The 17,430-nt window shown below is 34.2% G+C and overlaps 1 protein-coding gene across 1 annotated transcript in view; it reads left to right on the forward strand.

Annotated features, from left to right (window-relative positions):
- LOC115411443 (cadherin-18) overlaps positions 1-17,430 on the forward strand; it is a 492,272-nt gene that overhangs the window by 122,769 nt on the left and 352,073 nt on the right. The window contains exon 4 of the mRNA XM_030123571.1: positions 15,346-15,465. Within this exon, the coding sequence (XP_029979431.1) occupies positions 15,346-15,465 (120 nt within the window). The remainder of the gene's footprint in view (positions 1-15,345; positions 15,466-17,430) is intronic.

The raw sequence follows: 17,430 nt of genomic DNA on the forward strand, positions 1-17,430 counted from the left end.
GAGACATCAGGTCCACACATGAATTGGACACCACAGAGTCCAGACCTGAGCCCCATTGAGAATCTTTGGAATATTCTTGAGAAGACTTTACATAGTTGCGTGACTCTTCCAGCATCAATACAAGATCTTCAACAAAAAATAATGTAATAGTAGTGGCTTTTCCACTGACCTACTAATTGCGTAAATATAACTTGCACATAAAAATTTACCTAATGGAAAAACGTCAATATCGCCAAAAGTCTAATTTTTTTGATTAAATTTTTGTGCTGGCAAGAGGTGGTTTTTCGGGTGTAGCGCAAATGGTATATCACGCAAAACTGCAATGGAAAGACCTTTTTTTCACAACTAGAGTCAGATGAATTTAAAAAAATGATGTTGATGGACGTTACAACAAGCGAAGAAGAAGAAGAAACATGTCGCAGTATGTGTGGACACACCAGGAAACCCAGTCATTTTTTAATTTAGCACGAGATAGAGGGGTAATATATAATAATAATGAATATATCTGTAAATCAACACCATATTTCCATTTGTCGCTATGTTTATGGAATGACTTCTTGTGTCAATCTCGTGATAATAAATAAACAAATCATCGCATTTATGATTTAATGGAAAAACCGACATTACGCACTTCTGTTTTTTCGACATTTATTAAATATCTGTAAAGTTTTGCGCGGATGTCCAATGGAAAAGCGACTATTGTGACTTATCGAAACAACACCACTGTAAGCTAAAGCTATTGAATATGATACAACTTTGTGATCATTATTGTCAAATAAATCAGGTAATCTCAGGACTAAATGAGTGTAAAATAGGATAATGAAAATACACTTATCCGTGTATATTGGCATCCTTCATTTAATTCTAACAAGACTACTCATTTTAAAGTTTTAGTGTCGGTTTGAAACTTCACCGATGGTTGCACAAAAAGAATCAATCACCATTGATGACCCAAGGGAGGAAACCAAGGACTGTGAAGGGGAAAATAATTAGCCTTTTTTTTTTTTTTTTTTTTTCCCCCCGCCCCCTCTTTTGCTCATGTCTATTAAAGTAATTCCTCTTCGGTTCGGCGTCTGCAGCGTCAAATCGGCTGTAACAATCAACTGTCCTCACACTCCAGAGCGCTAATCCCCCAGCATTTGTCAATACTGGTGCTCCCAAGTGCAAGAAGGGGCTGTCAGGGAGTGTGGCAACTAATTGGTTGTGATGTTCTTTTTTCCTGTCTAAATTGATTAGCTGGGCACATGCCAGTCAGTCCGGCATTACCGTTTCATACCTCCCATTTAATGCTACAATCTCATTTTTTTTTTGAGTGCTCAGTGAGAGGATATCAATTTTCTACCGCTGTATCTTTCCCATTTCAGTTGTGGCAGAGTTGTAAATGGACATGGTGGAGGTGCTCGTCTTTCCTGTCCAACCATTTCAGTTCTGGTAAATTCACTATTTAACCCTTTCATGCATGAATTATGAGAACCTTAACCCATAAAGACCCGGTGTTACTTTTGCGGCACTTACCAAACAAATTTTTCTCTATATTTCACCTTTCTTAAATGATTGATCACCATTTATAAGAATATAATCCTCTGTATTTTGCATTTTTTTCAGTGAAAATCATGTATTTTCCTATATTTAATTCACTAATCATAGAGATGTTCATACAAGCTCAGATTAAAGTTGAAGATTATGGTATAAAAAACAGATAAAACTGAAGAAAAAGTGACATTTTAAACAAAAATAAATTCAATAAAATATATCATTAACCCATAGAGACCCAAATTTGCTCATGAAATTTCAGATTAAAGTTCAGTGTTATGTAAAAAAAAAAAAAAAAAATCACTTTTTAAGCAAATATATCAACATATACATAACTGAGCATTAAAGCAAGTGTCTCCATGGGTTTTACTGGTGAATCAGTGTTGAAGAAGATGACTGTGTTTCCATGGTAACTACAGAGCCTCTGAACATCCAAATGGTTCATATCTGATGGCCATGAAAAGATAACAAACTGTATTTTACACCAATTATTTACATGTTTTGAAAGCTTTAGGGGTTCAGAAGTTATTAAACATTTTAGATCAGTAGGTGATTTAGGTTGCCAGTTGCTGTTTGGGTCTTTATGGGTTAATCAAGATTTTTTTTTTTTTTCCTGACTGTTTTTATTCCTCTTTAGGCATGAAAAAAAACCCAATGTGATTGATTTTTTTTTTTTCTTTTCTTTTTTTTTTTTTTTTTTAAATCAACCTGTTTTTCATGAAGTTACAAAAATGTTCACTCAGCTACACCATGAATTTTATTCTTGAAGCAAAGAAACATGTATTTAAAACCCAATATCATAACGTGATATGAAAACAGTGAAATGAAACCATGTTTAATGCAGCTAATCTGATGTTTTCTCACATTTTAACATATTCTAATACTAGTTATTACTCACTTTATGGAGATAATATGCAAAAAAAATAAATATTAACAATTGATTTCCACTCAAGAACCAATCAAGAACAGCAAAGTTATAATAATGGTATGAATTGCAGTTTATGAGATGATGCATGAGTGTCCACTGTGTTGGTTGATGTGGAACTAAAACAACAAAACCCATGAATATACAAGAGAACAGCTGAAGAGTAACTGTCCACTGTAGTGACCACTATGCATGAAAGGGTTAAAAAGGTTCCGAAACTACCCTGGCAGAGGCGGTGGCTCGGTTTAACTTGATAAAACGAGTGTTAGAGGAACTAATGTAAGAAAATTGAGTGGAATCGCACACGTGGGTCAACTGGTGGAACCATTTCTAAACAAATAGATGTCCGTTCGGAGGGGTGACCTGGTGTTTGCACTTACTTTTCCACTTATTTTGCCTCGTGATGATGTTAAATAGACAGATCTGAAAGCAGGCATCTCTGTAAACTCATATGTCTGTGAAATGCTTTCCTATTAACCCTTTCATGCACAGTGGTCACTACAGTGGACGGTTCTTCTCCAGTTGTTCTCTTGTATATTTATGGGTTTTGTTGGTTTAGTTCCATATCAGCCAACACCGTGGACACTAATGCACCATCCCATAATACACTGACATTCAGACCATTACTGTCACTTTGCTGTTCTTGATAAACCTGATCTGCAGTTACGTGTTAAATCAATTGCTATTTGGTATTAGATGGTAATTAACAGTTTTCTTAATCAAGAAGGTTTTTTTTTTTTTTGCATATTGTCTGCATGAAGTTACTAATAACTAGTATTAGAGTATGTTAAAATGTGAGAAAACATCAGATTAGCTGCATGAAAAATGTTTTTATTTCATAGTTTTCACACAGTTTATCACTTCCTGATGATGGGTTTTAAATACATGTTTTTTGTTTTTTGTTTTTTTTGCGTCAAAAATTAAACACATGTCCAGCTGAGTGGACATTTTTGTAACTCCATGAAAAATAGGTTGATAAAAAACATTTTAATTGTGTTGTTTTTTTTGTTTTTTTTTTCATGCCTAAACAGGAATAAAAACACTTAGGAAAAAAAACTCAACTAAGGTTCTCATAATTCATGCATGAAAGGGTTAATAGAAAATGGTGACGAAAGTATCGTAATATATAGAATAATTGACTTTTTATTACTTGATATTTCTGTTCTCAAAAGACCCATAAAGACCCAGTGCTACTTCTGTGGCAGTTGTCCCAAATGAATTTTTCTCTATTTTTACCTTTCTTAACTGAATTATCACCATTTTTTTTATATTACCCTCTGTATTTTGCATTTTTTTTTTGGTGTAAATCATGTATTTTCCTATATTTAACTCACAGATCATGTAGATCACAGGTGTCAAACATGCGGCCCGGGGGCCAAATCCGGCCCGCCAAAGGCTTCATTCTGGCCCTTGGGATGAATTTGTGAAATGCAAAAATTACACTAAGATATTAACAATCCTTTTAGTTCAGGTTCCACTTTCAGGTCAATTCAATCTCAAGTGGGCAGGACCATTAAAATACTATTATAATAACATAAAAATAATGACAACTCCAAATGTTTCTCTTTGTAAATGTAAATATTTTCATGTATTTACACTTTTTTTTTTTTTTTTTTAATTTTAACAATATTCTGCCTGTTATTAAAAGTTTTGTGTATTTGTAGATCCACTGTGATCTGTAAGGTATAATGTGCAAGTGTAAACGATAAATTGAAGCATAATATTGTTAAAATTACACTTATTTTTTCAGTTTGTTCATGTTATTCACATCTTTTGAAAGGATAGTTTGTAGATGTAAACCTTTTCATAATGTAAATTTACTTGTTTCATTAGAGAAAAGTTTGAAGTTGATGTTATTTATATATTATTATGTTATTAATTTACTGGTTCGGCCCACTTCCGATCAAATTTAGCTGAACGTGGCCCCTGAACTAACATGAGTTTGACACCCCTGATGTAGATGTTCATGAAAACTCAGAGTAAAATTAAAGTTAATTCTATCAAAGCTGAAAAAAATGAAGAAAAATGTACTCTTTTTAGCAAAGATATTGCAAATTGCAAAGATATTGCAAATTGAATGCAAAACTAAGTGTCTCCATCCCCTCCATCCCCTGGGTTTTACTGGTGAATCAATGTTGTAGAAGATGACAGCATTTCCACAGTAACTACAGAGCCTCTGAACGTCCAAATGGGTCATATCTGATAACCATGAAAAGACGACAAACTGTATTTTACACCAATTATTTACATGTATTGATAGAATTAGTGGATCAACAGGTATTAAATAGTTTATATCTGTAGATGGTTTGTGTCACCGGTGGCTGTTTGGGTTTCCATGGGTTAACATATTTATTGGTCACTGTGCTAAAATCAATACATGACATATATGTAGATGAGGATCTGAAACCTATTTCAGTTAGCTGTCTGTAACATGGCAATGTGGAATTTGCTGCCAGTTTAATGGAGCTTTAACTAAATTATCAGCAGAGTGAACAGACTTTCAAAGTTAAGAGGTTCAGCAAACATGCGTATTGAGTCAAGTGTTAATTATTTAAAGAGTTGAATCATCCTTAACCTTAATAGTTGCAAATCTACAGTTCTCAAACACTTAACTTGAAGTAGATTATGAACAACTGCAAGTACAGTGTACCGCTCATTACTGCAGGAGTGAATATTGAGTTCATTCTCGGTCAATATTTGAGGTAGGAACTTTGAGAATGTAAAAGAAAAAAATGAAGCAATAGAGTTTGTGGGTTTGAATCCTCACTGGCCTCATGATTGTAGTCGCATTTTTCCATCTCAGTGTCTATGTGCACTGTAAAAAAAAAAAAACACATAATTTTCCAGCAGCAGGGGTGCCGAAAAAATTCTGTAAAATAATGGAAAATAACCATCTCATAAAAATACAGTAATTTTCCATAATTAAAAACAGTTTTTTGCCCTAACTTTACATGAGATTTTGCTTTTTTTTTTTTATTAAACTTTTAAAGTTTAATAAAGAATATTTGCATGTATTAAAACAATCAAATTACGGGTTGGAATCTTATGGGTTTGAATCTTCACTGGTTTCATGATTTGAGTTGCATTTTTACATCTCAGCATCTATGTGCACTGTAAAAAAAAAAAAAGTAAAAAAAAAAAAAAAAATTTTACGGCAGCAGGGGTGCCAAAAAAATACTGTAAAATAACAGAAAATAATCATCTCATAAAAATACGGTAATTTTCCATGATTAAAATACACTTTTTTGCCCTAACTTTACTTGAGATTTTGCATATTTTTTGTTTACTTTTTAAAGTTTAATAAAGAATATTTATATGTATTAACCCTTTCATGCATGAATTTTGAAAACCTTAGTCAAGATTTTTTTCCTGAGTGTTTTTATTCCTCTTTAGGCATGAAAAAAAACCAAAACAATGTGATTGAAATTTTTTTAATGAACCTATTTTATATGGAGTTACAAAAATGTCACTCAGCTGGACACCATGTGTTTAATTTATGAAACAAAAAAAAACATGTATTTACTGATATACTGTGTGAAAACTATGAAATAAAAACATTTTTAATGCTGCTTATCTTATTTTTTTCTCATATATTAATATACTCTAATACTAGTTATTACTCATTTCATGCTGATAATATGCAAAAACCCCCAAAACTTTTTGCTTAAAAAATAAACTTTTAATTACAGTCTAATAACAATCAGCACTTGATTTATACTCAAACATGTTACTGGAGATCAGGTTTATCAGTAACAGCAAAGTTACAGTAATGGTATGAATTACAGTGTATGAGATGATGCATAAGTGTCCACTGTGTTGGCTGATATGGAACTAAAACAACTAAAATCCATGAAAATACCAGAGAACAGCTGTAGAAGAACTGTCCACTGTAATGACCACTATGCATGAAAGGGTTTTATATATATATATATATATATATATATATATATATATATATATATATATATATATATATATATATATATGTATATATATATATGTATAATTTTCAATGAGACTAAGTTGTACAATCCACTGATAAAAACTGTATTTTGACAGTTTATCAGTGTTTATACATGTTATACATTCACACAAATACATTTTTTTTGTGAAACCTCCCATAATTACACAAAAATTTGTCAATTAACAAACAATTCTTCTTAAACTTACAGAACAAATACTTCTTTTACAGTTAATTGTCAGTAATTTTATCTGGTTTTAATTTTTTTTTTTACAGTATTAAACTTTAAATTAACAGTTTAATCACATAAATAGAAAATAAATATTTGTTAAATTATGATACATTTGCAAGTGTATTTTAACTGTATTTTTCTGTGAAAAAAGAAAATATTTCTTTTAAAAAAATTTAAATTTTACAGTTATTCACAGTTACAGTTTTTTCCGTGTTATTTTACATTTGACGTGTAAAATCACAGTCTATTTTTGTCATTTCATTGATATTTACCGGTATCTCAAAAATACTGGAAAAATCTGTTAAATAAACAGTGAAAATTCTGTTAAACTACAGATTTTTGTTTTTACAGTGTATACTACAGATGAGAGATATGAACAACGAATAGGATATATACAGGTAGAAGTAAGTGAAAATTCTGTTAAATTACAGATTTTTTTATAGTGTGAGCCACCTGGATGTGGAGTCACTACAGAAATATTACAGAAATCTATCTGGAGACAGTGCTTAAAAGCAGAGCTGTAGTAGAGTAGAGAAAGGGCACGGAAAAATTACATTCCATTATTTGGGCTTTGGTTTTGTCCTAGATTGCTGATGTAATGCCAGCCATTTCAGTAAAGTGGCTTTGTGATGGGAGTTTATATTTTGGCACAACAGGTGATGAAACCCGGGGTTTTCTATGACTGAATGAGGCCGTAAATCCTTGGCCACAGGGTAATTCTCTTAACCTTTTCAGAATTGGCCTGAAAAGTTAAAAGCACCACTTCCATTCTATTTTTGCTTAGTTTAGCTTTGTATTTTTATGATCGCCGACATTAGCTCAGGGTGAAAATGGCTAATGTGGCTCCTCAGCTTCGTTGTATTCCCAAAGTATCTAATTTTTGTGAAGCAGATTTTACAAACAGCGTGTTTCTTCACCAGCTGATGCTTCCTAGCAAGTTCATTCAATCCATAACGTGCACAGATGTTGCCTTTCAAGATGCTAGGTGTGTGTTTATAACCGTTCGGGGGTCTCCAGCTCCCTTCACCATAACTCAATGCAAACGTAACATCAGTGTTCAACCCAAAATTCTCTCCATGAGGGCAATTTAGCAGCTCTATTGTCCACTTCAGGATGAAAAATCCATAATGTCAGTAGAATAGTATACTTTTTATGTCGGCTGCTATCTTGTTAACTTGTTTCCTAAGACCATGGAGAAGTCCACATCGCAAAACATCATAGAATCGAGAAGTGTAACCCTTTATAGGACACTCATAGAGAGGGGTGTGAGAAAATATGGGTTCCACGATATATTACAATATTTCACTTCACGATACTGAATTGATACTAAAAAGTATTGTATCAATATTTTTAGGTATTTATTCAAACATGGTGGGGGTTCGTTTTTGTTTTTTGTCTTTTTTTGTTCATCAAGCTCTTTTTTTTCTATATTCACAGGGGTATTTTCCTCTGTTGTTTGTATAATACAAAAGTAGTATCGGGATATTGCAGGTTATGCATATATATACAGGGTGGGGAAGCAAAATTTACAATGAACATTTCAATGAACATTTAGTTGTTTTTTCTCAGCAGGCACTACGTCAATTGTTTTGAAACCAAACATATATTGATGTCATAATCATACCTAACACTATTATCCATACCTTTTCACAAACTTTTGCCCATATGAGTAATCAGGAAAGAAAACGTCAAAGAGTGTGTGATTTGCTGAATGCACTCGTCACACCAAAGGAGATTTCAAAAATAGTTGGAGTGTCCATAAAGACTGTTTATAATGGAAAGAAGAGAATGACTATGAGCAAAACTATTATGAGAAAGTCTGGAAGATACTATTAAAGAAGAATGGGAGAAGTTTGTCACCCGAATATTTGAGGAACACTTGCGCAAGTTTCAGGAAGCGTGTGAAGGCAGTTATTGAGAAAGAAGGAGGACACATAGAATAAAAACATTTTCTATGATGTAAATTTTCTTGTGGCAAATAAATTCTCATGACTTTCAATAAACTAATTGGTCATTCACTGTCTTTCAATCCCTGCCTCAAAATATTGTAAATTTTGCTTCCCCACCCTGTATGTGTCCTCCTTCTTTCTCAATAACTGCCTTCACACGATTCCTGAAACTTGCGCAAGTGTTCCTCAGATATTGGGGTGACAACTTCTCCCATTCTTCTTTAATAGTATCTTCCAGACTTTCTTGTAATAGTTTTGCTCATAGTCATTCTCTTCTTTCCATTATAAACAGTCTTTATGGACACTCCAACTATTTTTGAAATCTCCTTTGGTGTGACGAGTGCATTCAGCAAATCACACACTCTTTGACGTTTGCTTTCCTGATTACTCATATGGGCAAAAGTTTCTGAAAAGGTATGGATAATAGTGTTAGGTATGATTATGACATCAATATATGTTTGGTTTCAAAACAATTGACGTAGTGCCTGCTGAGAAAAAACAACTAAATGTTCATTGTAAATTTTGCTTCCCCACCCTGTATATTTTTTAATTGATAACACTGTTTTGTTAAATAATGGTTATTTTTAATCAGCCTAAAAACACTTTTTATTGTCTGAAAGATGCAGATAATGTTATGTTAGATGATTCAGGGAGCAGGATCTGAAGCTGTTTTACTGGCTGTAAAACATAATTTTAGCTTTTCATTTATTTGTGTGTATGTTTTTTGTACAAGGAAACAAAGATGTGCAAACTTTATTTATTTATTTATTTGCGCAAATAAAACAGCAAAAGAAAAAAACGACAGCATTCAAACAAGTAACAAAATTGTGCAGGAGAGGTTAGAAGCCAAGAAAGGCTTATATGAATACCTCCCCAAAATGAACATTACGGAAGAAAAAAAAAAAAAAAAAGAATTAAAAATACTATCTATCTATTTTTTTTTTTTTTTTTTATTGATTGATTGATTGATTGATTGATTCATTCATTCATTCAAATCCTGCACTTTGAGTTTTTACAGAGAAAAGTTTTGGGACAAAAACAAATTTTGTTTAGTATTGGTGCATATTTCAGATGTAAATTCACGTTTCAATTCAAATTTTCCAGGAAATAATCTTCAAAAAAGAAACAAAAACAAAAAAAAAATCGCCTTCTTAACAGTATCATGATATATCGTATCGTGATACTAGTATTGTCATTTGTATCATATCGCCAGATTCTTGCCAATACACAGCCCTACTCATAGAATATACTCTTAAACTTAAAATTTAACCTCAGTGCTATTGGAGGACAAAACAAGACTTTTCAAGTTGTTTTATTGTCATGTAGAAAATCAAGGTCAATGAAGTTACCATATTTGGTTCCTTGCCCTTAAGTGGCAAAATTTTTTTAAAAATATATATATAAATCCAAGACATATATATGTATAAAATACAAGAAAAACACATGTAATATCAAAGGAACATGCATTTAAGAATACCAGAACAGCATTTTTAGAACATTAGACCAACAAAAGTGCTGATCCAGACACCTGTCAACATCCACATTATCAATTTAAGATAAGATAAGATAAGATAAGATAAGATAAGACTTTACTGATCCCACCATGGGGAAATTTAACAGTTTACAGCAGCAATATGCAACACACCAGTGCAAGAGAAAGGCAGGTAGAAATAAACGTTGTTAAAAGTATAAAAATTTCAGTATAAAGTTTTTGAACATCATTCCTTCTATTAGTACCCTTACTTCATGGTACCTAACAAAGCAGGTCCACTCACTGTTCATGCAGAGGTGGACCTTACAGATCCTGCAGACCACATTGGACCTGAGATTGTTGACTCACTGTCCTCACTCTAACTGTTGCTGTCAGTGTCTTGCAACATTTGCAGAAATTACCAAAAATAGTCACTTGCCCGAAAAAGGGTTAAAATAAATAATAGTATTAGATTTTTATGCAATCAGATCCTTCATTAACCGAAATCTGTGTTATAGAAAAAGGACTTGTATTGTTTCATTTAAGGGTATGTACAATTCACCGTAAAGATGAAATTCAACTGTTGAAAGTTGACGTTTTACTTAAGATGATAATTTGTAACTAGCTCAGCTTCCAGCGTCCAAATAATTCCCAGTGCAATTTTCAGTGTGAGTTTGACAGATTCAGTGTGTCCATGCATACTATGGAGTACACAGTTCATTATAGCTGGCATTTCACCGTGCTCCTCCAGGTTTACAAGGAAAATAAGTCATATCTTGTGTGAGGCAGTGGAGTTTCGCTTGTTTAATTAAGTTTAATTCCCCAAGGGAGAACAGCAAAAGCATGTGTCCAGAAAAAAAAAAAAAAAAAAAATTACATGCCTGAGGATATATCATAAAATGTCACTCAGCAATCATGATATATTTGTAAAAAAAAAAAAAAAAAAAAAAAAAATCCTAATACATTGCATGATCTTGTAGTAGAATTGTGGTGCCCTCATCATGCAATTATAATGGGTTAATGAAGCCTGTAATGCTATTTGAGCAACACTTCAAGTGTTAAATTGAAGCACAGTGGCTTTCACACAGAATTTTTAAATAACAGCCTAAATAATGAACCATCCCTACATGTTTCCAAGTCATTTCTCTTTGTTTTTGCCCCCTTCTGTAATAAAAAAAAGTCTGAAGACGAATGCTTCTGCTATTAACTTTTTGTCCCTACAGGGTGAATAACTGCAAATTTTCAAGATTTTTTTTCCCCTGCATTGTGTCAGTAGCTGCTAATGGGTGGCCAGTTAATTTTGTTACGCATGTGTCAAGCATTTTAAGTAGGAATGCTTTGTAATAGTGAATTTTTAAGGCTATAATAGTTTCCAACAGGTAAAAAAGAGCTGATTATTTGGCCAGTATCGACAAATCTCTGATGAAAAATCAACACTGCTGGAAATGACCTTTTTTTTTTTTTTTCTTTTTTTTTTACCATTTTTGAAACTGTTTAACTGTCACACAGAACATCTAAATCAGGGGTCTCAAACATGCAGCCCAGAAGCCAAATGCAGCCCGCCAAAGGTTCCAATCTGGCCCTGAGGATGAATTTGCAAAGTGTAAAAATTCCACAGTCAAGGCTGTCGAACTCATTTTAGTTCCGGTTCCACAGACAGATCAATATGATCTTCAGTAAAATAACAACATAATAACCTACAAAAAAATAATGTCTCCATATTTTCTTCTCGGTTTGATGTGAAAAAAAAAAAACAAAACAATATTACATTATGCCTATAAATAATGACAACTAAAAAATTTTGTCTTTGTTTTAGTGCAAAAATAAATAATATTCAATTATGAAAATATTTACATTTACATACTATCCTTTAACAATAAAATGTGAATACCTTGAACAAATATGCACAATGTGAAATATCGAAAGAAAATTAAGCACAATTTTTACAATATTCTGCCTGGTACTCTGAGTGTAGTGTCTTTGTAGATCCGATCCATAATGCACATGTAGAAATGGTAAGTTGAGTCATAATATTGTTAAACTTGCACTGATTTTTCTAAAGAAATTTATTTTTTTTCAGGTTATTCGTCATTTTAGTTTGGATAGTTTGTAAAAGTAAACATTTTCATAATTTAATGTTTTTGTCTTTTTTTTTTTTGCACTAAAACAAAGACAAAAAAAATGGAGTTGCCATTATTTGTAGGTTATTATGCTATTATTTTACTGGTCCGGCCCACTTGAGATCAAATCAGGCTGAATGTGGCCCCTGAAAGAAAATGAGTTTGAGACCCCTAATCTAAATCAAAGCAGGGTTGTTCACAAAGCTTTATAAAGTAAACAGATTCATCCTTTATCCCGGACGAGCCCCCACTTATATGAGTACTCTGATAAATTGTTTAGGTGCACGTGGCAAGTAACATAAAGACTTTCTCAAAGCATATTCCTAATATACTACATTGAACTGCTGGAAAACTGTAAAGTGATGAAGTTGTATGTTACTTAAACAAAAATGAGAAAAAAAATTGCAAGTGACAGTTGGGAAAACATGATAAAATTCAGCTCAAAAAGATGCCAGGGTCTCCAGGGCCAAAATATAAGAATAAATGCATCTGAGTCAATGAACATGGACCTCAAATAGTGGATATACATCAAGCTAACTGTGCTAATTCTGATGATTCTGGCTAAAATTTCTATTTTTAATCCATAAACCTCGAAGGGGGGGGGGGCACGACGTACTTGATTATGGAGGACAGGTGGTGGTGGGTGGGTGGGTGGATGGGGTCACAGAAATTTGCCATTGCCATAACATGTTGCTTGATATTGATACTTATACAGACTAACGCTCCCCCATTTCAGTCTCAGTGCCCCCCCCCCCCCCCCCCCCCCCTCAGCTTTCTCCTTCCAAACGCCCCCCCGACAGTGTCCCCAATGCCCCCTGGTGGGACAATACAGCCTCCGTTGAGAAACATTGTTCTACAACATTGATTCACCAGTAAAACCCATGGAGTTGGATCAGTGACAGTGGATGGAGACACTTGGTTTATGTTCAGTTAATGATAGATTTGTCGAAAGTGTCACCTTTTCTTCAGTTTTCTCTGTTTCTGATAAAATAACTCTCAACTTTATTCTGAGCTTTGATGAACATCTACATGATGATTCAATTAAATATAGGAAATTACCTGATTTTCACAAAGGCAACACAAAATGCAGAGGATAATCCTATATTATAAAAGGGAAGTTGACTCTGTGTGTCTCGAGCATCACATAAAATCTGGAAAGAGTTGACTGCTGCAGTTTGGCATACTTTTGTATTTTTGGTCAAGCAACAGACTAGTGAAAATGGCAAGTTGATAGGGCCAATATTTAGGGAGATATTAGTAATTTTGGAATACAATGTCGTCCCAGTGGCCAATCACGTTGCTATGCCCAGAATCATACAATCATCACTGAAGTGGGTTACCTAGCAACAGATAAACAACAGGGCGACATTGGCATGGTGTCAAATTTCATGTGCAGAAACAGACATGCCAACTGAGAGGTTATTCAACTGAAAATGCCAGTGGAATTTACCAAGAAAGTAAAGAAATGAACTGTATCAGAGGATCTAGAACCCGTGGTTCCATATGGGTCAGCGCGCTAGTATTTTAATAAATGGTGATCAATCACTTAAGAAAAACTGAATAGAGAGAAAAATTAATTAGGGAACTTCGACAAAGTAGCACTGGGTCTTTATGGGCTAAGCTATTATTTTCCTTCAAAATTAATGAAGTCTATTAGGAAGGTGTATGTTATACTTCATCCCTGGGGTAAACATGACAAATTCAAGGGGCCCAACATTTCTGGGGGGCCCATAGAACAGTGGAAGGGGTCCAGTGGATACAGGTTAGAAGTTGTGAAAATTTCGTATGAGGTCTGCTATATAATAGAGGCACAGAAGCCAGGAGTTGGACGTTGAAAGCGTCACACCAGTGTTAGTTGTGTTAGTTATGGACTGCACCCCCACGTACACTACCGGTCAAAAGTTTTAGATTAACCCAATTTTTCCAGTTTTGTACTGAAATTCAAGCAGTTCAAGTCCAATGAACAGCTTCAGATGGTACAAAGGTAAGCGGTGAACTGCCAGAGGTAAAAAAAAAAAAAAAAAAAAGGCAAGGTTAAACAAAACTGAAAATAATGTACATTTCAGAATTATACAAAAAGGCGAACAAGAAATGGGTTAACAACTTAAAGCAGTTCTGCAGCAATGGAGGTTGATCAAGCCTCGAAAGTTGGTGCTACCAATTCCTGCAGGTGTCCCAATGTTTGTGAATTCCTTCCAACCCCCTCTGTCTGCATAAAAGTAGTGACGGAACACACTTTGGTACCATACCGTTGGGAGCATTATTTGAACAGTATCGTGCTGCAGAAAGTAGTTTGTTACTATAAAAATGGAAAAAAGGAAAAGGCAATTAACCATAGAAGAGAGACAGACCATCATAACACTTAGAAATGTAGGTCTGTCCTACAGAGAAATGTCCAAGAGAGTCCAGGTGTCAGTAAGTCCAGTTTCCTGCACCATCCAAAGGCACTCAGAAACTGGACTGGGAAATGCTGACAGGAAGAGGTCTGGCAGAGCCAAAGCCACAACAGAGTCAGAAGACAAGTTTATGACAGTCAACAGCTGGAGTGATAGGAGACTCACAGGACAACAGCTTCAAGCGCAGCTCAATAGTGGTCATAGTAAGCAAGTCCCAGTTTCAACTGTGAAGAGAAGACTTCCAGTTGCAGGTTTGATGGGTCGAGTTGCAGCAAGTAAGCCATTGCTGAGACCTCAGAATAAGAAAAAGAGGCTTGGTTGGGTCATGAAACACCGGCAGTGGACTACTGAAGACTGGAAGAAGGTGTTATGGACTGATCAAACCTGCAACTGGAAGTCTTCTGTTCACAGTTGAAACTGAGACTTGAGACTGCTGCCCCTACCCCACGTACATACCCCCCCCATGCTCCGACAAATCAATAAAATACAGAATTTTATAAACATCATCATTTGGCAACAACATTTAGCTTACATGGGGCCCACAATTGCTAGCAGCGCCCCAGCTTCATCCTCTATTGAAGCCAAGTTCTGTTGATCAGTGTCGATGAATGGTCCAAACCATATAAATCAGTCTATTTTAAATTAAAAAAAAAAAAAAAAACTTTTATGCATAAACAAACACGTGAAGAACATTTCTGTAATCCTTCAACTACACTTGCGATTTTTCTTTTACACAATGTGTTTTCTTTTATCTTTAGGAACATCGGTGTTACAAGTCACGGCGACCGACGCTGACGATCCCACCTACGGAAACAGTGCCAGAATAGTCTACAGTATTCTACAAGGACAGCCATATTTCTCCGTTGACCCCAAAACAGGTGTGGTATAACAACACAAAACACTCAGACAAAAGTAACACCCACGTTCTTGTGTGTAAGTGGGGTAATAACTGTAAATGGGAGTAATAACTTGATTTTAATCTCCATTGTTGATCCCTTAAAGTGATGTGTATATCACGCTGTGAAATCTGTGCACCACACGCTTTTGGCAGCGAGCATCCTGTTCTGTTATTGCAGCACGTCAGACATCATAAAAGCTAAAGCAGCCTCAGCAGAGTTATGGGCTTGCCCGTATGACTGCCATATTGTTGAGCACGCAATCCACTCTTTGTGGGCCATAACTAATTCCTCAGGGGTCAGAGGAGACATTTGCAGAGATGCCTTCAGAAAGCTATTGTTTCCTACCTTTTAAAGGAATGGAAAAGCCGCAACAGACAGTTCTTGATGTTTTTAAAATCCATCTATTGTCTGAGAGGCTTCTCCGAGAATCTATTAAATGTTAATAAACCTTTCCAAAGTGCAGACAGAACTTTTATCTGATGTGAACAATGTGTTATTGTGAGTTCGTTCATGTCTATATAGATCTGATTTTATCGTCTGGCACAAAGGGAAGCGTACGTCTACATGCTTCTGATGTTCTGCATGTTCTTTTTTCTTTTTTTTTTTTTCCTGCTGCTGCTGTTAACATGAACAGCAATCCACTTGTATGAATTCAATCACCGCTGTCTAAAACAAGTATTTGCCCCCTTTGAGATTATACCGCCCATGTAAAACATGAATTCTCTGCCGAATGAGCAATACAAATGAATCCCGGAATATTTTGATTTTTACCTTGAGGGTAAAGGCTGTGGGGATTGATGGAGCAATTTAACAGCGGCGTGGCGAGGCAGAAGCGATACTGCACTTTTACTGAAGAATTTTCAGGTTGTTCATATTTGTTCATGTTATGTTCAAGTACAATTCGTAGACGTAAACATTTTAATTACGGAATTTTAAGTGTATTTTTGCTAGTATTGTAGGATATTTAAGCATATTTAAGTGTATTTTTGTGTGTATTGTTGGATTTTTGAGGATAATTAAGTGTATTTTTGCGTGTATTGTAGGATATTTAAGCATATTTAAGTGTATTTTTGCGTGTATTGTAGGATTTTGAGCATAATTAAGTGTATTTTGCGTGTATTGTAGGATATTTAAGCATGTTTAAGTGTATTTTTGCGTGTATTGTAGGATTTTTGAGCATAATTAAGTGTATTTTTGCGTGTATTGTAGGATATTTAAGCATGTTTAAGGTGTATTTTTGCGTGTATTGTAGGATTTTTGAGCATAATTAAGTGTATTTTTGTGTGTATGTAGGATATATGCATATTAAGTGTATTTTGTGCGTGTATTGTAGGATTTTTGAGCATAATTAAGTGTATTTTTGTGTGTGTTGTAGGATATTTAAGCATGTTTAAGTGTATTTTTGCGTGTATTGTAGGATTTTTGAGCATAATTAAGTGTATTTTTGTGTGTATTGTAGGATATTTAAGCATATTTAAGTGTATTTTTGCGTGTATTGTAGGATTTTTGAGCATAATTAAGTGTATTTTTGCGTGTATTGTAGGATACTGAAGCATATTTAAGTGTATTTTTGCGTGTATTGTAGGATTTTTGAGCATAATTAAGTGTATTTTTGCGTGTATTGTAGGATATTGAACCATATTTAAGTGTATTTTTGCGTGTATAGTAGGATTTTTGAGCATAATTAAGTGTATTTTTGCGTGTATTGTAGGATATTTAAGCATGTTTAAGTGTATTTTTGCGTGTATTGTAGGATTTTTGAGTATAATTAAGTGTATTTTTGCGTGTATTGTAGGATATTTAAGCATATTTAAGTGTATTTTTGCGTGTATTGTAGGATTTTTGCGCATAATTAAGTGTATTTTTATGTGTATTGTACGATATTTAAGCATATTTAAGTGTATTTTTGCGTTAATTGTAGGATTTTTGAGCATAAATAAGTGT

The sequence above is a fragment of the Sphaeramia orbicularis genome, chromosome 20, assembly GCF_902148855.1.
Source record: "Sphaeramia orbicularis chromosome 20, fSphaOr1.1, whole genome shotgun sequence".
Classification (NCBI taxonomy): domain Eukaryota; kingdom Metazoa; phylum Chordata; class Actinopteri; order Kurtiformes; family Apogonidae; genus Sphaeramia; species Sphaeramia orbicularis.